The sequence below is a fragment of the Rattus norvegicus genome, chromosome 10 (assembly GCF_021556685.1).
Source record: "Rattus norvegicus strain SHRSP/BbbUtx chromosome 10, alternate assembly SHRSP_T2T, whole genome shotgun sequence".
NCBI lineage: Eukaryota > Metazoa > Chordata > Mammalia > Rodentia > Muridae > Rattus > Rattus norvegicus.
Genome location: NC_141543.1, coordinates 89,592,001 through 89,615,266, shown reverse-complemented (window position 1 = coordinate 89,615,266; position 23,266 = coordinate 89,592,001). Strand labels below are relative to the sequence as shown.

The 23,266-nt window shown below is 52.3% G+C and overlaps 1 protein-coding gene across 2 annotated transcripts; it reads right to left on the bottom strand.

The window, feature by feature from the left end:
* Positions 1-184: 184 nt before the first annotated feature.
* Stard3 (StAR-related lipid transfer domain containing 3) lies at positions 185-22,637 on the bottom strand. 2 transcript variants are annotated; one of them, XM_087573471.1, is made up of 15 exons: positions 9,548-9,606; positions 9,060-9,332; positions 5,909-5,986; positions 5,499-5,576; positions 5,324-5,377; positions 4,658-4,775; positions 4,396-4,494; positions 4,121-4,176; positions 3,687-3,779; positions 3,056-3,118; positions 2,846-2,941; positions 2,460-2,539; positions 2,279-2,383; positions 1,239-1,332; positions 185-842 (listed from the first exon to the last, which is right to left on the bottom strand). In XM_087573471.1, the coding sequence occupies exons 2-15, from the start codon at positions 9,279-9,281 to the stop codon at positions 738-740; spliced, it is 1,341 nt and encodes a 446-aa protein (XP_087429597.1). In that variant the 5' UTR covers positions 9,282-9,332; positions 9,548-9,606; the 3' UTR covers positions 185-737.
* Between the last annotated feature and the right edge of the window lie 629 nt (positions 22,638-23,266).

Here is a 23,266-nt window from a genome sequence, read left to right as displayed (position 1 = left end):
GCCTCACAGCAAGCAAGGCTTTTCCTTTGTTTGAATGAATTTTATTTTATGTAAGTAGACAGGGCCTACCTGAGGAGTCCTGGCTGTCCTGGAAATCACTATATACGACCAAGCCAGCCTCGAACTCACATCTGCCTGCCTTTGCCTCCCAGGTACTGGATTAAAGGAATGCACCACCACACCCTGCATTTTGATTCTTTATTTTGTGTTTTTAATTGGCTCAATTTATTACAAAGGTTCCCGAGAAGGCGAGGAGAGGCAGGAAGGCAATGCTGTCCCCCTGCCTTACATCCCCACAGTGTGTATGGAACAGGGTCCCAGACCCCTTCCCTAATGGTACAAAACCTGGACTAGAGGGCTTCCTCACCTTCACGTTGCAACGGGATGGTCTCCTGCCCTACCCAGGCCCAGGTCCTCTGTGACCAAGTCTAAGGTGCCCAGTGAGGCATGGCGGGGGTCTCCTCCTCCAGAAGGCAGGAGCTGTAGGTCAGCATAGGCAAGACAGTCCCGGCTCCTCCAGTATGGGGAACCCCGAGTCCAGGTACTCAACCCCACAACCGCTCAGGGCCCTGTTCCGAGCAGTGTGGCTTAGTGGAAGGCTACAGCCATGGAAGGAGGTGCCACGGGCCTGCTTAGCACAAAGTCCTTCATGGGCAGCAGAAACCCAAACATTTCCACTTTCTGGCTCCAGAGGCTGTGGACAGAACCCTGGCCCGCAGGGTGGCGAGGGAACATGGTCAGGCTCGGGCGCCCAGCTCTCCAACACGCTGCCGCAGGTAAAAGGCAAATTCAAACATGGTGGCCCCAAGGCTCTGGTGGATGAGGTACCGAGGCAGGCGGCCCTAGGGAAGGCAGGAGAAAGTCACCTCACAGCTAGCCTTCAGCAGGGTCTCTTGGCAGCCCACATCAGTGAGGGTATCCTGAGCCAGGGGCAGATGTAGTTCTGGAATCTGCTTGAGCCCCCTCTCCCCTTGTTCCTGGAGGGAGGAACATGCTGTACCCAGGTCTTGGCACTAGCCGCATAAACAGACACAGGTGGGGGTGGGCCGGCGGCCAGCCATCCCTCCTGGGGCCTTAGGAATCAGGAGTGAGAAAGGGGTCACATGTTTCTTGGACCTTGCCACCAATCCAGTACAGGAGACTGAAACTGGGGGTCCCTGAGTAAGGCAGAGCGGGGGCCATGTTCACATAGCAACCAGACTGCATTCCACAGCCATGATATTTCCTGCCGGCCTCACCTTGAGGTCTGTGTTAAGAATCCAGACGAAGGTGCAGACCCGGGGGTTGCTGGCTGACTTGAGCACAATGAAGCCTCCAGGGCCATTCTCTCCCCTAGGAGAGAAGAAATACCACGAGGGACGGTTGCTGAACAAAAGCAAGTCCCCCAGCCTTCCTTACCGCCATTCTTGGCCCTGGACTGTGAAAGGAACAGTCTAGGAACTACCTCCCTGCCTCCGTGTGGCCCAGAGCTGGTGCCGGGAGCAGCAGGGCCTGCCTGCCCAGCCGCTGGTGCTCACACTTGCACCACAGTGGCAGGGAGTTCACAACCAGCCCTTGTCTGCTCAGTCGGACCTGGCCAGTAAGCTGTAACTGGGAGACCGTGGCCTAAGCTAGCTCTTCTCACCCCTGCCAGCATCATGGCCTCCAGAAGAGGGCGCCTTTTAGGAGGCAGCTGGCCCACAAGCGACTGTTCACCTCCCATGGCCTTTTTGTGAGCACGCTTAAGCCACAGATAAAGAAGTAACACAGAGGACAGAGGCCTGCCAACCCCCTAGCAAGGCCACTGCAACCAAGGCAGTGGGAGCCCTAATCTCAACTTCTTGAAAAGCCCCCACCTCTTAGGGACAGAAGATCTACTTGGCACCCAGCACTGCAGTCTCCATCAGCTAGGAGGTAATGCCACGGTGCCCTCCTACCTTCTACAAGCAAAAGAGTCTAAATTCCACTCCCTCCACCCCCCACCCCTGCCTCTGTCCACGAAGATGAGGCAGTAAGAACGGGGAGGAGAAAGGTGAAACCCAGAACTCAGAACCCAGTGCCACCTCCGCCTTCAGCCCGTTCCTGGGACTATCCCAGCCAGCTGCCCATTCCGCACACACCCTCCAGCCCCGGGGGTGGTGACACCATGCCAGGAAGAAAGGTCAGCAGGATTAGGGGTGGGATGGACCAGGCCTGGTGAGCAGAGCCTCAGTGTGGGTGGGGGGCTAGGGGGAGTTGTTCAGTTAGTTGTACACACTGTACCCCAAGTTGTTTACAGCTAAAGGGAGGCCACGCTCACCTGACGTATTTGTGCGTGGGGGGCTTGGAGCAGTGTGTGGTGGCAATACCAGATGACAGATACCGGTCTCTGCGCCGCTCAATGCGTCGGACATTCACAAAGTCCCTGGGGGTAAGGCAGGTTAGAAGAGACGCCCCAAGTGTGGGAGGCTTGGCTGAGAGGAGAGGACCTGGGTGCTCACCTGGGGGACACGACGCCACCTGCGGCTCCGGACGACACATCATAGGAGACAAGGGTGTTATCCTCCACCCGCTGTAGGATCTAAGGGCCAACCAGGGAGATCTGAGGTGCAGGGATCCCTGCATTGTCCCAGCGTCTCAGGAACTCCAGTCTAGCCTCCTCCCAGCTGGGGACACTGTACTAAGAGCCACTGCCACCTGCAGGCTTGGGGCTGGGTACAAGGTAAGCACACTGAGCCTCCTTGCCTCTTGGGGCAACCATAGCAGCATCTACTTTACGAGGAGAATGCTAGAGAAGCCAGCCTCTGGAGGAAAATGGATACAAGAAGGTATGACTGGGCTCTGATCCACGTGGGAAGAGGTGGCAGGCAGGACCTGGGTGGCTCACCTGGCAGGCGGTCACCGTCTTGTTCCATAGTACCATCCTCTCAGGCTGCAGGATCACTTCCTGGTATACCAGCTCAGCAGGACAGGGCAGGAAGGTCTGCAGGAGGGGTCAAGGGTGAGTGAGGTCAGAAAAGACACCTCCTCGGGTTGGGAGACCTGGCAGGAGCACTTCAGACGGATGGGGTGTCTCTGGGACCCCTTCCCTACTCACCTTCAAGATGAAGGTCTTGCCATGGAAGGGAACTTCAATGGTGTACACAGTGTCCCCATACTCCTGTGGCAAGGACAGAGGGTGACAGGCGAGGTAGGCTTCCAATAGCTTAAGGTGAAAGTTCCACCAGAGTCTAGGGACATCTTAGCAGCATTCAGAACAAAGTTGTTCTGACAAGCGGGAGCACGTGCAGAGACCAGCTCTACGCTCACGTTGAAAGGCAGGAGCTCAGCTGTGACAGCAACTATGAGAAACCAGAAGCACAGCTCCAAGCTGCCAAGGGCAGCCAGAGGAACTGGCCAGCACGAACCCGGGCATCCTTCCTCGCCTCCCTGACCCTCTGCAATCTTTTTAGGTAATGTTGTTTGGAGCACGGACCAAAATACCACACACAGGACAGAGGCTGGCTTTCCCTCAAAACTTGGATCCCAGGGAGCCAAACATGAGGGAGGTGAGGCCTGGACTGTGGAAAACGAGGAGACGGAGCCTAGTCCGGCTTGGCCTCCTGCTGAATGGTGGTCCCCAAGTCACCAATTCTGTGCTCCACCATCTCCCTGGGGCAGGGAGACGGCTCCAGGTTACTGAGGACTGAGAAGGGGTGGAGACTCCCATCGCACACAGGTGAACTTACATTTCTCCTCTCCAATTTCCAGTTCTCCTCCTGGGCCAAGATCTGATCCACCACTGCAGTGGCTTCCTTCCCCTGACGGATGTACTCCCGCTCCTGAGCGGGGGAGAGAGGGGTCAGTCAGGGGCCTTGCTCTTTGTGCTCCAAGTCTGTTCTTTCTCCCCCCATTCCACAATCCTTCCAGAGACCAGCCCAGCTGCGTGTGGAGTACAGGTTGCTGGCCCTGGCCCTGTGGCCTGTACAATTGGCTGCTGTTCCTGAGTCCCCCCTGGCACGGGGTAAGTCAGTGGGCCTGACCGGCCAGTGGCAGGGCAGACGCTCCAATAGATAGTCACTAGCTTGCACTCAGGCCGAGGTCTACCTTCTGCAGGGAAATCTGTCCAGCCTAGGAAAGCCCAGCACTGACCCATTATTCCAAGGGTGGGGCAGAGAAATACCTGGGCAGAGAAACTTTTCTTCCCAGCGACTTCCTCATCTGATTCACTGTCAGACCCTGTTGAAAACAAGAGCAGATGGCAAGGGGGGAGGGAGCGAGTGTAGGAGGTGGTGGGGTTCACAGATGAGTGCAAGAAGGTGGGGGCTAAAAGTGTGTGGGAGAGGGTTGCTGGCTTTCCCCAGGGAGCCAGAGAAGGAACAGAAAGAACAGGCCCAGCCTACCTGGCTCCCCACACAGCTCCTCCCTGAAGGCAGCTCCACACCCAGCAACTCTCACCTGCAAAGGATTCTGGGGGAGAGTAGAACTGGCCCTCAGACAAAGCACCGGAGAATAGAAGGGGTCCACGGGCAACAGCAGCCTGGGCAGCGAGATACCCTACAGAAGGAGACACAGGCAGCCGTTATCCCAGACCAAGGTTTCCCCGCCTCGGGCTCAGAGAGGCTGCTAAAGTGGCAAATGGCTCAGACTAAGGCATTTCTCGGAGCTGAGAGGACCCTCTCAAAACCCAGGTCACCCAGGCCCTGACCCCTAGACTCACATCTCTCCTCTTCAGCCTCCTGGGGTAGGACTTTGAAATCAAGGAACCAGGTCTCCAGCCAGGCCAGGACGAAAGAGACGATGGGGAGCAGGTACCCGAACGCCCCTTTGCTGAGCAACTGAGACAGAAGGAGAAAACTAGATTCCACAGCCAGGGAACCCCAAACCTACAGCCCTCTCCTGAGGCCACCAGCGCCAGGTAGCCAGACTAGATAGACCTGATTCCTGATGCCAGTTGTTTAGGGACCAGCTATGGCACATGACTCTAAGATGAATTATGTCTGTGGCAGGACAAACTGACTCGGGCTAGACGGTGTCGCTCAGGCAGCAGAGTGCTTGCCTAGCGTGTACAAAGCTCTGGGTTCCATCCCCGGCACTTTATAAATCAGCAAAGTGGCCATGCTTGTAACCCCAAACTGGTTGGCAGAGGCAGGAGGATCGGATTCATGGTTACCAGCACAGGACATCATTCTGTTTGAGTGAAAAGAGAGCTATGTGTGGTGGTGCACTGGGGAGGCGGAGGCAGGAGGACGTCTACGAGTTGAAGACCAGCCTGGTCTACACAGTAAGTTCCAGGCCAGCCAAAGGCTACAGTCCCTGTCTCCAAATACACCGATGACATAGATACAGAGACAGAGAGAGACCGGCTAGATCCTGAGCCACTGACCTCGGAAAGGATGACCTTGACAATGAGGAATGCACTGGACACCAGCGTGGTGATCTGCTGGGCAAAAAGTGGGGCAGGAGGGAAGGCAGAGGCTGGAGAGGGAGTCCTCTCCATGCACCCCTCACACCAGCCCTGACCAGGGAAGGCCTCAGAGTTGCCGCAGATGGCATCTTACCGCAATCACCCACCAGTGCTGGAGCCGTAGCACAGCGTAGCCCAGGAGCAGCCCAGAGAAGCGGAAGAAAGCCAGAACCTGGTGTGGGTAGGGGAGGCACCAGAACATCAGAGGCTTCCTCAGCCCTACTGCAGGGCCTCCCTTCCACCCCTGCTGCTCCAGACTCCCAGCTGGGTGACCTCACCTAGGGTGAGGACAGCGCTAAGTGTTTCCTTGGCAGGAACTGTATGTAAAGTCTCATCTCCCTGCCCCTACCTTGGGCTCTCTGAAGGTGGGGCCCAGTTCGGAAGACTGAGGGCCGCCACCAGGGGATGAGTTGACCCCCCCACCATCAGACTAGACATGGGATGGAGGAGGAGAAGCCAGCCAAGGTGCCCTGCTGCGCTCTCTTGGAGCCTGAGGTCACTCACAAAGATGTCGAAGAATGAGCTCTGAAAGCTGTAGTGGATGACCTCCTGCTCCAGGTTTTTCCGGATGCCAGTGTTGGTCTGCAGAGGAAGACAGGAAGGGCTCTGAGGGCAGGACTGACCAGGATGCTCCTCCTCCAGTAACGGTGAGGAGTCCATGCCAAGGGCATCTGGAGGAGAGTCAGAAATGACGAGCCACCACCCAGGTGGGCTCGTGAAGCGACAGGGGAACCGAGCCAGCAGCCCAAGACCTCAGACACCGGCTTGGTTCCTCGAGGATGCAGGCAGCCCACACGGGCCGACCTGAGTTCGAGTGTACCGTTCAGGAAGGAACAGGCCTGGAGGCCTGTGGGCTGTGCAGGGGAGATGGCAGGTACAGGCAGAGCTGGATGAGTCCTGGAGACTGCCTGTTCTATAATTGCATTTCTCTTCCCTCACTCTGGTGCCCCATCTTGCCAGCCACCATCCGAGGGGGACGAGGGGGGCTAGGTGGGCAGTGGTGTCAGACAGAGCCCCAGGTGGCAAATCAATCAATTAGGTCTGTACTTAATGAGTGGGATCCATCACAATGCCACTGCTGCTGCCGCTGCTGCTGCCGACGCTGCTGCTGCTGCTGCCGCTGCTGCGCCCCGAGAGGCCAGCATGAAGTGGGCCCAGCAGTGCTTGCTCCATCCCTGCCCAGCCTGCCATGGACTGTCACCAAGACACTTAACACCTTGGTGCAGACGCCAATGTCCAGGTATCTGAGAGACAAGGGAATTGGGACGGATTCCAAGAACCAGACTGGATCCCGGCTCCTCAGAGGGCAATGAAGATGCCGACCCCTGAGGAGAGGGGAAGATTCGGTAATGGAGCCCCGAAAGACCCTCTGATGATCAGCTAGACTCAGGGCTTCCTCGTCTGGCAGGTCATCTGAGTTGAGGGATTTCTTGGAGGAGTTTCTCTGATGCAAGGTCTCCTTTAGTCTAAGCAGGATTCCAGCTCATAATGCAGATAAGGGTGACTCTGAAATCCTAGTCTTCCTGCCTGTACCTCCCAAATACTTGGATGACAGATGTTTGTCACAGCCAGGTTGGGGCCACATGTTAAAAGTTTAGGCTGCTAAGTTTGGACCTTAGAGTGAGCCAGTACTGGAAATCTTTAGAGAGCTTCTAAGTGAGACAAACACGAAGGCTCTCTTAGTAAAGGTGCTTACTGCCTGAGGAGGCAAACAAACCTCACTATCTAAGTTTCACCCCACAGACTCTATAAGGCATGTGCTCCCCAACTCACACACACACACACACACACACACACACACACACACACACACGATATACATACACACATACATACGCACATACATATATACATACACATACATATACATACACACATATATACATATGTATATATACATATACACACATGCATACATACACACAAATACACACATACACACATGCATACATATACACACATGGATACACACACATATATACATACACATATACATGCACACATATATATACACATATACACACATGCATACATACACACAAATACACATACACACATGCATACATATACACACATGGATACACACACATATACATACACATATACATGCACACATATATATACACATACATACACACATATACATACACACATGTATACATACACACACATACACACACAGATATACATACACACATACACATATACATACACACATACAAACACACATATATACACATGCACATATACATACACACATATATACAATATACATTTTCTCTCTCTAAAGTCTGAAATTACATCAGCCCGGCATAGTGGCACACTCCTATAGTATCTGTCAGTGCTCCAGAGGCTGAGAGGTAAGTGAATCACTGGTTCAAAGCCAGCCAGGGCTAGGCAGGAACCCTGTCTCCCTTTGTCTGCTAAGTGGAATGTTGCACTGACTCTGCTAGGAGTTAAGCCCTGCTCTCTGAGGCTCTTCCTCTGGAACACTGTTTGTTTGTGGGTAATGTTCTACCGCTTTGCACGAACTCTCTCTCGAGGATGCATGATGACTCTGAGCAATCGCAGCTGTCAGCCAAAGATTTTCAAAAGCAAAATCATCAACATTTCCCCACGTCTCCTCTGGTTATAAAACAGGCGTTCAGTTTGGGGTGTGGGTGAGATGCAGGGCTGCTCGGATGCTAGCTGGGACCTTCGAAAGGCAGACGCCATAGGACCTTAAGAGCTCAGCCATTTACCAGTGAGATGGCCCAAAGCCCTCCTTGCTGGTGCCTGCATTACCCCAGAGGGACCAGTTCACCATGGATAAACGAGGGCACTCACCCTTCCTCAGAGCCCTTCCTCACCCCTCCAGCTCAACATGACCAGAGCTAAATTTACTTCTTGTCCCTCTTGCTGTTAGCTAACCCCTTTCCCAAACTATTCATTGACATCAAGAAAGGCCAAGCTTGGGACCTGGGAAAAGGACCTTTGCCAACTCTAACTGTGACAGGGGGAACTGGGGACTGAGATCCCGTGGTTAACAGAGAGGACACTGAGGCAGGTACAGGTCTGGGATCTGCTTGAGGGCCCCTGACGTTGTGACTGTCGAGGCTCGGACAGGACAGGCCCAAGGGTGTGGACGCTGCACTGTGAGACAGCTTCATCTGTAGGCCATCAGGTAGTGGTCCCCAAAAACCAGGGCCACCAACCAGGAACTTAAGTTTTTGTCCCGCACTTTTCCTTTTAGTGTAGCACCTGGGACACAGGAGGGCCCCCAAGCATGTTTCCTGAATAATTGGATAAACTTGAGCCAGAGAGCGAAGGCAGAAGGCAAAAATGTCCCCATCTTGGCTGTAGGTGGTTCTCCTGCTTGCAGAGTTCCCACTAGGGGGCGGTGTGGCGTACAGGCTAAACTCACAGCTTAGGAGCTAGATCTGTTCAACTGGGCTCCTTCAGGTTCTTGGGAGCCTAGACAAATGTCAACCCCTCTGGTCCCCCACCCTCAGGTCCTGTTAGCTCTCTTTATGTGACGGTAAACACGGCCCACATCACTCCCCATTCTTCACTACCCAGATAAGCAACCCCATGGCTGAGGCATCCCTCCCGTGTGGCAAGTGTGTGATCTAGGAACCAGGGGCCTGCCTCCCCCACAACATGGCCCCCCACTCACATTTAGCTCGATGATCCAGAGGAGGGAGATGAAGAGCAAGTCGAAGGTGACGAAGAGGCAGAAGGTGCGGCGGACGTCAGAGACGACCCTGCGCTTCTCCAGAGGTGGTGGGATGAAGTGTGAGGAGAGGCTCTGGCTGTGGGACAGTGAGGTGCCCAGGGAGGCCAGGGCCGGCAAACTGCGCTCCAAGTCACCGGCCAGATCGCCAGGCAGCTTGCTCATCCTGGGGGGTCCCCACGTTGAAGTGGGGACAATGGAGCCTCAGCGGCAGGGCTGGGGGGGAGAGGGAAGTGGCTGTCAAGAGTCCCAGGAATGCCACCCCTTCCCATACCATCCCAGGTACCCCTGCCCTACATGAAGGCCCATAGCCCTGTGGAAGTCCCTCATGCACCAGGCTTCACTAGCAGGTAAGACTTGAGCACACCCCCCACTCCCAGTGCTCTGTCTTGTAGCTCGTGGGTTCTGACATCCCCATTCGGGGCACTTACTGGCCTCTGAATCTTGGGGACACAGGCGATCCTGCTCAGACTGAGGCTAGCCTCAGGGCCTGTCAACAGCCTTTGGCCAGCCTCTGCCCCCACCCCCAGGAGAAGAGGGGCCCAGGCTCTGTTCTTTGTTTCAAAGCACAAAGCACATTCCCTCCCAGCGCCAGTCAGCACCCCCCCCACCCCTAATCCATGGCAACTGGGAGGGACTCTAGAGCAGTGTCTTAGTGTGCCTGGATGGCAGCTTGGTCCCTGCTCTCTAACGGCCTATCCTAGGCCCAACTACTATCAACTCTTCACATCTAACAACCCCTCTTCCCAGGGCAGCTAGGGGGAAGCTTCCAAGGCAAGAACCTGCCATTTCCTTACCTCCTACCCTCCCTTGGCTCCCCAAGTCCTGACAGAAGGGTGAGGTAGGACAAGCACTCTGCCAAGTTCTAACTGGGCAGCACCCCGATCCTGACTTAGCACAGCCACTTGGGTCTTCAGTCAGGTCCCTCCATGTGACAGCCCTGTTCAGCCTCTGGCCTTCCTGTTGTCTGGGCTGTTCTTCCTCACCTCAGTGCTTGCCTCACACAGTGGCCATTGCCAGCACCCACTCACCCAAGGCACTTCCCACCTGAGATCCCACCTTCATAAGCTACCCTTCCTCCCCGGATGGTGACGTCGAGGGTAGGCACAGGGCTTTGACTGACTTGGTCACTGTTGTCTCCCATGAGCCTGGCACCACACATGGTATACAGCAGGTGCTTCATAACGGACTGTTGCATAAGTGAACACTCCAGAAGGTCTCCTGGCCCTCGGTCCCATGAGGCACAGCAGAGAGAAATGGGACAAATCCTAATCCTGCCACTGCCAAGGCTAATCTACTGCTGCTGCCCGGCGTCCACGTGGCCGTGGCCATGTTCACGCCCAAGCAGGACATGGATCTTCATACAGGTGAGCTAGCCAAGGCTCAGGGGTGAGGGAACTGGTCTAGCCCTCAACATCCCGTGCAACTGCAGGGCTCTAGTGGACTACAAAGGCAAAGTGAGCCCGAGTCCTTCGATGCTCCTCTGCCTAGGGTCCCTGCTGTACCAATGTGCTGAGCTGTAAAGGACGCCATCCCCTGGGTAAGGGAAAGCAAGGCTGCTGGGAGGCAGAGAATGGCCTGCTCCAGTATGCACCAACACAGCATCTTGGGAGTTGGGGGGTGGGGCTAGTGAAGGGGAGTCCTAGATACCTGTCCCTGATTTACAAAGGGAGGATAGTGTACCCTCCTTTCTGATCTGTTGATGTTGTCTCTGTTAAGCCTTTTTTCTGTCTGCCACCTTCAGGGTCTTTAACCTACCAAGTCCTAAAGGGGACCTGGTTTGTGACCAGCAGAAGGTCCATCCCTCTGCCTCTGAGTGAACCCCACAAGTAAGAGGCAGAAAGACTATTCTCAGTAGAGAACCCAAAGCCACCTGCCAGACCCAAGGATTCCACTGTACACGGTCCCCTAGAATGTACTAGGGAAAGCAGGCCTTGGCTCCGAAGACGGAGCCAACAGTAGAGGGGATGTGACAGGCCAGGGACACAGGGACTCTCCACATCCACCAGCAGCTTGAGGCCAAACCAGACCCAGCACATACATTCTCACCGTGATAAGTCACAGCTCCAGGGCTGGTGACATTTCCTGTGTCCTCCCCTCATTTCTTCCTGTCTCTTTTTCCAAGCAACTTTCTACCTGTATGTCTGCTGTTGTAAGGGACTCTCATCTGCGTGCTGGAGTGGCTTAGAATTCACTCTTTTTTTCTCTTTCTTTATCTCTCTCCCAGATGTTTGCTTGCTTCTATGTTTAAAAACAGGGTCTTGTGAACTTTTGACCCTCCTGCCACCTTCTGAGAGCTGGGAATTGAACCCAAGGTTTAGTGCCTGCTAGGGACAAAACTCTTGCCAGCTGAGTTATCCTCTCAGCCCAGCTTGTATGAGAGAGGATCTGAGCTGTGCAGAGGGATGTGTGTGTGCCTATAATCGAACTAAGGAAGGAAGATGAGTTCAAGGCCAGCCTGGGAAACAGTGAGATCCAACCTCCCCCTCATCTGCTTCCCAAAAACCCAAACCCAGAACAACTCTCCATAGGAATTTGGGGTGGGGATTCAACCCAGAAATAGAACCCCTGAGTAGCATGAGCATGAACCCCAGAGTTCAACCCCCGGCCATCACAAGGAAGGAAAGAGAAAGAAAATAAAACAAACAAGTTTTAAAAAATAGAACTATCATGCCCTCCCCAGTTTCCAGAATCTAGAAGTCTAAAATGAAGGTGGCAGCAGGGCCGTCTGCAGCGCTTGGCTCCCACTTCTGGTGGTGCAATCTGGTATTCCTTGGCTTGAGCTCTCCAACTCAGCCTGCCTCTGCCACACTCTCGGAAAGCTCTCTCCCTGGCCCTGCCATCCTATGAGGAAATAGTCACACAGAACCAGTCTTTTTAGATTAGGGGCCTACTTGTTCCTGGGTGACTGCGTCTCACCTATGATGGCCTGGTTTCTAGGTCACTCTGAGGAACGGGAGTGTTAAGACTCCAACATATCCCTTCTCAGGGTCACAACACGATCTATAACCATACCGTCTTTAAAGTTATTATTGCAATGTGTATGGGTGTTTTGCCCCCTGCGTGTATGGCTCTGAGTCTCATGCTTGTCTAGGAGGCCAGAGGAGGGTGTCAGAGCCCTTGGAACTGAGGTTGTGAACTGCCATGTGGGTTCTGGGACTTGAACCCAGGAGGTCCTCATTTTTTTTTTTTTTTTTTGAGACAATGTCTCACTATGTAGCTTTGGCTGGCCTGGTATAAAGATGTGCTCTACGATGCTTGGCATGAACCCGGGTCCTCTAGAAGAGGAGACAATGCTTTTAGTCACTGAGAATCTCTCAGCCTATTCTTTTGGGTCCATGTATGCATGTCTGTGGGGAACATATGTATCATAGCATGCATGCTGAGGTCAGAGAATAACTAATGGGAGTTAGCTCTCTCCTTTTACCATATGGGGGCCCCAGGAATTGAACTCAGGTCATCAGGCTTGGCTGCAAGCATTTTTAAGACTGAGCTATCTCACCAGCCCTATTTTGTTTTTAGAGACAGGGGTTCATGCATCTAAGGACTTGGCCTTGAACTCTGTATGTAGCTAAGGATGCCTTTGAATTTCTGATCCCCTTGCCTTCACCGGCTAGATTAGTCATGCGCACCACCCGTGCATGTGGTGATGGGGGCTGAATGTGTGCTGGACAGGCACTGGTGTGGCTGAGTTACAGCCCAGCACATTGGCTTTATAAAGAAATTCTTCATTTGTTTACAGAACTGACTGCCACTATGTATTTGTTTGTTTTATTTTGTCTTTTCTTTTCAAGACAAGGTTTCTCTATATAGTCCTGATTGTCCTGGGACTTCACCTGTAGACCAGGCTGGCCTCGAACTCAGAGATCTGCCTGCCTCTGCCTCCCAAGTGCTGCCCGGTGGTACCTTTTCTTTTTTTTTTTTTAAAGACTAGATCTCCCTACATAGACCAGGCTGACCTCAAACTCAAAAACCATTCCTGCCTCTGAGAGCTGGGATTAACAGTCAAGTTACCACGGGAGCCTTGGTACTCTATTTATATACCTCCCCCCACCCTCTGTACTGGGGATCGACACGGGGCTGTGCACGTGCTTGGCGAGCACTGTGCTGCTGAGCTATGTCCCCAGCCCTAGCTGCAGTTGACAGATGAATTACATCTCACTGGATCCATGTCCTACGAACAAACATTTATATTTATGATTACCAGAGACACAGCCCTGAATGACGTGCATGTGTATGTGTTCATATTGTCAGGAGTGTACCATCCAGACAGATTCCCTAGAAGCAGGACTGCTGGGTCATCCCTCATGCGTGGTTCCGTTAGGCGTTGCCAGATTCCCTTGGCAGTTGGCATCCCTAGCAGTGATGCACGAAAATGCCTGTTTGCCCACAGCCCAAAGGAAATACTGTCACCTGTGTCTGTCCGGGCCTTGATCTCTAGTTCTCTCCCATTCAGGAGCCCTCTCAGCACCTCTCAGCATCTCCGTGCCGCTCCCTTTCTCTTTCAATCTGAGCACTGTGGCTTCTCCACTCCTGGTCCGTTCCTCTGTCTGTCTATCTTTGTCCCTGGCTTTCCCGGCCCTCCCTGGGCACAGGAATTGCGTGGCAGCAGCTTGGGTGTAAGACACGCTCAGAGCAGCAACCACCCTGACGCTCACACCCAGACATCCTTATGGTGGTGAGAGACTCTGACGGGGCTGAGAGCAGAGGTGCTGGGGGGCCTGGGAGAGCTGAAGATGCCAGCATGTGGGAGCCATGCTTTGGGGCTGAGAGAATGGCCGAGAGTCGCCCTCCTTAAAAAAAAAATCAGCTCAGTCCACAGAGAGCTGGAGCACTGGTCCTCAGAGGAGACCGAGGCTGACTCTGAGCCCCTGTGACAAGGCCTATTTACAAACTCCTGTTTCTAAGCAAGAGGAAATAAATAAAATAGATAAATAGATAAATAATAGAGTTTTATCTAAATCTTTAGAGAAAAAAGCTAATAAAAATCAGATTTCGGGGTTGGGGATTTAGCTCAGTAGTAGAGCGCTTGCCCAAGGCCCTGGGTTCGGTCCCCAGCTCCAAAAAAAAACCAAAAAAAAAAAAAAATCAGATTTCTGGTAGCCAGGTTTACTCAGGGGTAGAGGGTGAACTTAGCGAGTGCAAGCTTCTTCTATTCTTAAGCTACGAAAACCCAAATCTAGTCTGCTGTGGGCGGCAGTTGTGGGAGAGACCCACACATCAGCCTTTCCTCCAGTCCAGCATGGCCCTGGAGAACTCCTGGGACACGACATGATGCTCAACTCACTCAGGTGACTAGCAGACCAGCTGCTGGCTCCCCGTGAGAGCCACCTTGACCTGGACTTGCCCCCACAAGTCCTCCAAGCACTTCTTTGGCCCAGAGGGCAGAGAACTACAGCCTGAGGGAGGCAGAAACAAACCCCAAGGAACAGCAATCCTCACCCCACTCCAAGCCCACTGCCTGCTGTCACAGCACCACCAAAGCGCCTTCAGAGGTGTCAGGAGGGAACGGCACATGTGGCATGAAGAAGCGGTCCATCAGCCTGGGGTGGCTGCAGACGCGACACCCGTGTGCTTGTGGGAGCTGGGCTGTGAAGGCTTGAGAGAGTGGAAAGGAAGCAGAGGGAAGGCTGGGAGGGTGTCAGAAGCAGGAAGAGGAGGACGTGGGGGATAGAGGCAGGTGCACGAGCACAGTAGATCCGCTCCTGTGGCTCCTGTGGCTCCTGAGGCGCCAGGAAGGTGTCCTTGCAACCTCACCTGCTCTCTTACTGGCCCCAGGACACGCTGCCAGAAGCCCAACTTGCAATGGGGATGCTGAGTTGAACAACAGACTCCGGCAAATGCCAAGGATTTAGCTCTGTGGTAAAGCACAGCTGCCCAACACACCCAGACCCAGCACCATACACAAAACAAATATATACATAAACCGGAATAGGCTTGAGGAAAGAGTTCAAAGCCTGGCCCTGTACTCTGCGGCCCAGCAAACCTTCCTGAGGCCTGGTCTCCTCAGCTCCATCGTTTTAACTTTCCTCAGTACTGGAGATGTAACCCAAAGTCCCTCACACTGAGCAGGGGCTACATGGATGAACTGTCTCCATGGCTTCTAAGCTGTATTTATTTTCTTTTCTGAGACAGGATCTCCTGTGTATCTCTGGTTGGACCCAAACTTACAGTGTAGCCAAGAGTAACAATGAGCTTTTGGTCCTCCTGCTTCTACACCCCAAGCGCTGGGATTACAGGCGAGTGCCACGCGCTTATACAGCACTGGGAACTAAACTAGGTTCCCTCCTGACACCTCTGAAGCAGTGTCCCTAGCCGTAGCTGGGGGTTTTTTCTTTTTTCTTTTTTTTTTTTTCTTTTTCTTTTTTTCGGAGCTGGGGACCGAACCCAAGGCTTGCCTAGCAAGCGCTCTACCACTGAGCTAAATCCCCAACCCCATGGGTTTTTTCTTTAATTTTATTTATTTTATGTGCATGGGTATTTTTGCCTGAGTGCATGTCTGGGCACCACATACATGCCTGGTGCCTTCAGGAGCCCGAAGAGGGCACTGGGTCCCTGGGAACTGGAGTTATAGATGTTTGTAAATTTCCATGTGGGTAGATGCTAGGACTTAAACTCAGGTCTTCTTTTTTTTTTTTTTTAATTTTTTTTTTTTTATTATTTTTATTTATTTGAGTACACACTAACTGTCTTCAGACGCACCAGAAGAGGGCATTGGATCCTATTTACAGATGGTTGTGAGCCACCATGTAGTTGCTGGGAATTGAACTCAGGTCCTCTGGAAGAGCAGTCGGAGCTCTTAACCTCTGAGCCATCTCTCCAGCTCCCAAACTCAGGTCTTCTTGAAAAGCAGTCCATGCCCTTAATTGCTAAGTTGCCTCTCCAGCCCCTCCTAAGTTGCATTTTTAAAAGTCATTTATTTTGTTATTTCAGTGTATGTATGCTTATGTATATGTCTAAGTGCATGTGGGAACCCTTGAAGGCCAAGAGAGGGTGTTGGAGTCTCAATGTTGGAGTTACAGGCAATTTATTTTATTTGTTTTGTTTTGTTTTTGTTTTTGTCTTTGTTTGGGGGGGGTGGTTTTGTTTTTTTGGTTTTTCAAGACAGGGCTTGTCTGTGCAGCCCTGGTTGTCCTAGAATTCACTCTGTAGATCTGGCTGGCCTTGAACTCAGGAGATCCGCCTGCCTCTGCCTCCTGAGTGCTGGGACTAAAGACTGTGCCACTACTCCCGATGAGTTACAGGCAGTTTTGAGCTGCCCAATACTGGGAACTGAATGAACTCCACATCACTAAAAGAGCAGCAAGTGCTCTTAACTCCTGAGCCATTTCTCCCCAGCCATATATATATATATATATATATATATATATATAATCGATCGCACCTGGACTATACACTTAAAAGTGTTAAACTGGCAATTTTTTTGTTACATATTTTATCACACATACCTGTTGCTCTCTCACTTGCCTCCTGGCTCCTCCCCAAACCCACCCCCAAGTTTTACAGCTTAGTTCTACAAACACTAGAGGCATTAACATTCTTACATCACAGGGATGCTATTTGTATAAGTGTCAGAGGGGAGCGGAGGGGAGGGCTTGATCAGAGGCTGAGGTGCAAGTGTAGCAGATGAAGGGCAAACAGAGAGCTTCCTTGTGACAGATAGTAAAAGCCACCTGAAAGGTCTGGGTTCAAAGTTGTACTATACAACCAACCTGGGCTGGAGAGATGGCTCAGCGGTTAAGAGCTCTGACTGCTCTTCTCGAGGTCCTGAGTTCAATTCCCAGCAACCACATGGTGGTCCACAACCATCTGTAATGAGGTCTGGTGTGTCTGAAGACAGCTATAGTGTACTCGTATACATTAAATAAATAAATTTTTAAATAAATAAATAAATCTAAAAAAAAAAAAAAAACCAACCAACCTGCGGGAGGCACAAAGCAAGCCTTGCAGCCCCTCATTCTGATGCCCTGGTCATGCAAAGGCCAAGTTATTTCCCACTCTGGGCATAGGTAAGTCCCCAGGTTAAGGTAGGGGCGGAAGCTGGTGTCTGTCCTGGCTCCCTGTAGAGGATTCAGGGAATGTCCCAGGATGGCTCTTTAGCACCAGCACTTCCTGTCAGCCCCCCATGCAGATGGGGGAAGCAGACAGGAAGACCCTAACCCTGAAAACTGGACCCTGAAGTAGCAGGAACACAGAGAGGATTCTTATAGCTTTCTTCCCCAGATTAGAGACCTCAGTCACCTGCCTGCAGCCCCATATCCTGTGGACTACAGCTCCCAGTGGGCACTTCCTGCACAAGGTAAGTGTGAGCCATGGCTCCGTGACTTACTGGCTAAGTATCTGCTCTTGCGTCTGCTGTATCCGCAGCCTGGGAATACCTGTCTTTTCTTTTTTTTTTTTTTTTTTTTTTTTTTGGTTCTTTTTTTTTTTTTCGGAGCTGGGGATCGAACCCAGGGCCTTGCGCTTCCTGGGTAAGGGCTCTACCACTGAGCTAAATCCCCAACCCCGGGAATACCTGTCTTGACCCTAACTCCCTGGCAGTACAAAGAAAACAGAAGTGCCTGGAACAGTGGATTCTGTAAGAACTCTAAATACCAAGGACAGACTGGCAGTCCACCCCAGGAGGCTCTGTGCCCCAAGGAATGTTAAGGCTTTGGGGTTGCTATGGGGAACTTGGGGGTACATGCAGAGGAGTCAGAGAAGCCAATATGGGCTCCAAGCTGGGAGAAGGACCAAGCACTGGCTTCTCACTTCTCTTGTAAATGGGACAAACATCAATACTTTTGGCCTTACAGAGATGGCTCAAGGGACATCCCTGACACACCTGCCTCTTCTGCAGGGGAAAAAAAAAAATCCATGAGTTGTCTTTGGGTCAGGCCTAGGTATCAGGTCAGCCCTGGTCTGTGCCCTGCTGCAAGCACATGGGTGGCAGACCCAGCAGGTAGTAGCCCTCCGTGCCACCCCAGCTGTACATGGTCTCCGTCATTCATCACACACCCTACCAGGAGAGGTAAGGATAATCCCCTGGGAAGGAAGAGACAGAACCCAGCCACTGTTACCTTAGAGAAGAGCACAGCTGACCCCCACAGGGGTCTTTCCACTGAACTGAGACCTATTACACAGGAGGCTTCACCGGCCCCCAACAAGCTTGCTATCCCTGGACACACTAACTTTGTTCCAACTCCAGGACTCCCGCACTGCTGTCCCCTTTCTCCACTCTGGTTTCTACGGAAGCGACTCTATAGAGAGAACTTTCTGAGACCCCTATTCAAGCTCCACCCCCTCTTTAGCTTTCTTCCTGGTCACAGCTCTTGTTACTCTAACACTGTTGTCTTCTGGGCTTCCTGGAGTTTTCTCAGACTGGAAATGACGCCCCGGGAGGACAGCCTTGCCCACTGCTGCACCCCTAAGAAGCAGTACCAGGAAACGTGCGGATGACTGTTTATGTACTTCTCTCTCCACACGGGTTGGGATGCACAGGGTTACTCATGCCCAGCCCTCAAGGCAATCATCCTGAAATTGGATCTTGCCCATCCGGCATCCTGCCCTGCTCAGAGCCCAGGGCAGCTCCTCCACGGCCAACAGGGGAGCTGATTTCCCAGGCACCTCAGGAAGGGTGGCTGCCCTGTGGTGATGCAAGGAAATGGGCCTTGGTGAATTAAAGGTCGTGCGTAAGGAGCTTTAAGAAGGAGGAGAGGCCCTGGCTCCCTTCTCTAGTTGTGGGGTTTAATACCTGACCCCCATATAACTGAGGGCCGCTCCAAAATAGCACAGAGGGCTCCCCACTTCCTCATTCCAGAACTACTGTCATCTCTGAGGCCAAGCTTTCCTTTTTCATCTAAGTTCTTTTGACCTCAGGACTCCAGGTCAGTGCCACCCTTATGTCACCGCTAGACCTGAGCCTTGGCTGCACGGAGGCAAGCCACAGGTCATCTATTAAGTAAGCTGTTCTAAGGAAGTGTGAGCTCTGCCTAGAACTGGAAAGAGGACCTACCTAAGGGAGCTTGGAGGGATGAGAAATTCCACCTGCGTGGTGTCTGTGCTTAATGACTGACTGATCCCCCTACCATTCCCTATCACGCGATGCAGGCCAGAGCCGGGCAGATGCACAAGGAAGGCACTGTGCCCAAACCAAAGGTCTGCCTGGCCTGCTGTTTAGGAAGGCTCTGCTTCAGGAAGCTTGTCGGGGACAGCTCTCCTGTTCGGGGACTCCTGCCCTTAGCTAGGGACGGACTGACCTCAGGCTCCCTAGCCACATACCCACAGAGGGCTTGTGAAGGCCTCTGGCCCTGGGGAAGTGGAAGTTGGAAGAGAACAGGGCACAGAGCAGCACTGAGAAGCATGACTGGTTTCCATTTCCCCTTTCCTTGGGGGTTAAATAGGAAGAGGAGAGTCATCGGGCTAGCATAGGAACCAGAACCTTCCTAGACTCCCTTCTGACCACAAAGAAAAAGCCCACCACCTGTCAGGTTTACTCAGATCCCTCCCCTCCCCTGCCCTTCTAGAATGTTCTTAGCTTAGTGACTCTTGACCTCTGGCCCCCTCAGGACCTGGTGAGTGAGACTCCACTCCATTCTTCAGTGACTCTGGGTAAGAATGTTCTACTGAGGCTGAGGAAAGTTCCCAGAGTCACTCTGGAAAGGGCCAGCACCTCAGAAAGCTATGAGCTCTCTCATGAAAAGGCCTGGGTGCACAGGCTCCTCCCAGGCCCGGGCCAGACAAAAGCCTACATTTGCCTCACTGCAGCCAGAAAACATTCAGAGGAACACACAACTAACAAAATGGCATGCTATCCATTGTCCTCTGTCCCACTGATGTGCCAGCTGCTCTCGAGGATGCTGGGACAGAGACAGTGCCTGGGACATGGCTGTGCATCTGAAATTAAGCTACAGGTCTTTAAATCTCTACTGGGTGACCTGAACCGACCTCCCCCAAGGCTCAGCTTCCTCACCTGCGGAAAGGAGGCAAAAAGCACTCACACTCAACGGGATGAGCAGGAGCCATTTAGTCACAGGATTTCTGGTCTTAACCCGCACTGCAATCTTCCAGTAAGCCCAGGCGTGTGAGAACTCAGCTAACAGCAGGACACAGGAGAAGCTGCAGTGTGACAGACTCTGACTTGGTCCATCAGGGTCACCAGGTATAGTGAGGAAGACTGATATAAATCTACGATGGCCTGATGTAAAATGTATAAACAAGGGCCCATGTCTCCCAGAGAAAGAAGCATCAGACCTGGGCTCTAGTAAGGGGAAGGGACACCAGAGGGTGGAGGGACTTTCTGAGGCCTAGGAGAATCCGTCTCAAGGGGAGGAAAGGGGGATGGGCACCCATGAAGGCAGAACAGCAAGGGACTGAAGAAATGTCCGTGGTCAAGAGCAAATGTTCTACTACTGATCAACATCTCCGGCTAACCCTAACCCTAACAAAGGTTTTCTTTAACATTTATTTATTTATTATGTATATATACATCATACAACTTTCTGCCTGAGTGTATGTGCCTGCAGGCCAGAAGAGGGCACCAGACCTGATTATAGATGGTTGTGAGCCACCCTGTGCTTGCTGGGAATTGAACTCAGGACCTCTGGAAGAGCAGACAGGCTCTTAACCGCTGAGCCATCTCTCCAGCCCCACTGCCTTTGTTTTCAAGACAGGGTTTCTCTTTGTAGCCCTGGCCATCCTGTAACTCTGTAGACCAGGTTAGACCCACCTACCTCTGCCTCCTGAGGGCTGAGATGAAAGGCGTGTGCCACCTGTGTACCAGGCTATTTGTTTGTTTATTTGTTTGTTTTGGTTTGCTTTTTCTTTTTTTTTCCTTTGGCAGTGTTGGAAACAAAACCCAAAAGGATGGGTCTTTTTCATTCCTGAATCTTTACTCAGATGATCCAGAGCCTGTTCCCAGTGAGTCCAGGATTTCACTTAGAATGAGAAGCAAGCCATAACAATCATTCTCAAGCAGCTTGTGAAATTAAGTCATAACCTAGAGTGCTCTTACACAAGACCCGTGAACCAACGTTTACCAGGCACTCACAGGCCTGGCAGTTTTCTGCACACACTCTACGGTACTTCATTTGTCCTTACACTTCTACCAGGTTAGGCACATTACTGTCTCCATCTTCCAAACGAGGAAAGGAAGATACTGACTTCATCAAGGTCTCAAAACAATACCACAACTCAAGAAGGCTGGTGCATGGGTCTATATCTCAGCTACGATGCCAAGGGTGTTCAGAGGACACAGAGGGGCAGGGCGGCCAACCTCTGGGGTTGATGAGGGTGGTGGGGAGATGGTGCTGTCTGAGCAGGACACTGAAGGGTAAGTCAGCAGGAGGCCCAGCAGAACAGAGAGGAAAGAGGTGCTGATGTATAGAAAGGCATGGAGACAATTAGAATCCTTTGTGCAAGGCCCATCTTATAGTAAACATGAGCACAGAGAGCTCTCCTCAATTGCTTCCCCACAGGCAATGGGAAGCAAGTGACATAATCAGACTCGTGATCTAAAAGTTTGCAAGAGACTTGTCTGCAAGCAGTTAGGACTAGTTGCTGGAAATGGTGAGAGAGTCATCAACAAGGGTGGTGACAGAGAAGGTATAGTTAGCTATACTAGCGCCTCTGAGGAAACTGGGTAAAGGATGGTAAGGCAATTCCGGAGCTTTTCCCCTGGATAAGACAAGAGCGGAAGAATACACTTACAGAGAAAAGATCAGCTCAGGCTTGAGACATGTGAACTCCTCCTCAAGTGGAGGTATCCCATAGGCATAATTGACAAACAGCGAATTTGGAACCCCAGGAAGGGGATGTGCTTTTATCATCAATCTGGATATTCAGTGGACACGGACCTGATGCTAACAACAGTGGAAGAGGCCATCCACGATCAGTGTACAAAGAGGTGGGTTGGGCCAGAGAGAATGTGAGAATGTAAGGCAGTACTTCTGACCTCTTGTCAGAGACGTAAGAGGAAAAATCAGGAACTATTGGGTAGTCAAAAGGTGGAAGCATGTCAGGAATGAGAGCCCACAGTAGCAGGCACTTCTGAGAAAGTTTAAAGGGCCTTTCCGATATCATTGGGAAGTTATGAGTGGCTGTTTCCAACGGAAGTTGTGAGAAAACAGCGGGTGGCAGAAAGGCTACTAGTATGTTTTTTTTTTTTCCCCTGACTCTGACCCCTTCCCACACCCAATCCTGCCCCATAATACTCAGATACTGACTCCTTGCCTCTCCTCTTACTATAAAGAAAGCTTAGGAAAGCGACCGCAGACGTCCTCCAGAACCTCTTCGGTAAGGACCAAGACACCCACTCCCCAAGCCTGTGCGTGCAGCAGTGAGTGGAGAGGAAGGGGGCGGAACCCGGAGCGCGAGGGGTGTGGGAAGGGACGGACCTAACCAAAAACGGACACCGGGCAGGGAAGCGGGATTAGTCGGGTAGAGACAGCTCTCGTACCACCACCCGGTCCCAGCGACCGCTGCAGGACCCACCTGCTTCATGTCACCACAGCCCCCACTCTTCCTGCTTCAGTCGCAGTCCAGCTCCACGACCAGGCAACTCTTCGGAGCGGAAGGAGATCTCCCAGCGGGGCTACTTCCGCCGCTGAGCCCGCCTCCCTCCGAGCCCGCCCCCAAAGCAAACCGGGATTCGTGTGATCCTGAAGCTCCGCCCTAGTCCGCCTCCCCTCCACCCGGAGCCTCTGAGACAAGGTCCGGAAGTCGAGCTGCCACCAAAGTTAGACTGTGTAGGGTAGTGTAGGAACACGAGAAAGGACTCCAGGGTGTCATGATTATTAGACCATACAGGCCTGGCACTATGGAGTAAATGGGAACTGTATGAGGGCCGACCTGTGAGCACAAAAAACCCTTGGAGTAAATCCATTTTCTTGTTTTTGAGACAGTCTCAGGTTGGCCTCGAACTCGGGATTCTTTTTCCTCAACCTTTCAAGTGCTGAGGTTACAGATGTGCACCACCACATCCATCACACGCTTTTAAAGGACCTTTGTTCTCCCTTGGCTTTTAGCCATCTCCCTCAGGAGCTAGTATGTGTGTCATGCTTAAAGCCTGCAGGAAAGTCTCCTGGGAAAACCTAGACACAAGGGTCAAGATCCTGACCCTAAGATAACCACCATTTTCCCTGTCAGAACATACCATTACTTCTTGGTCTCTC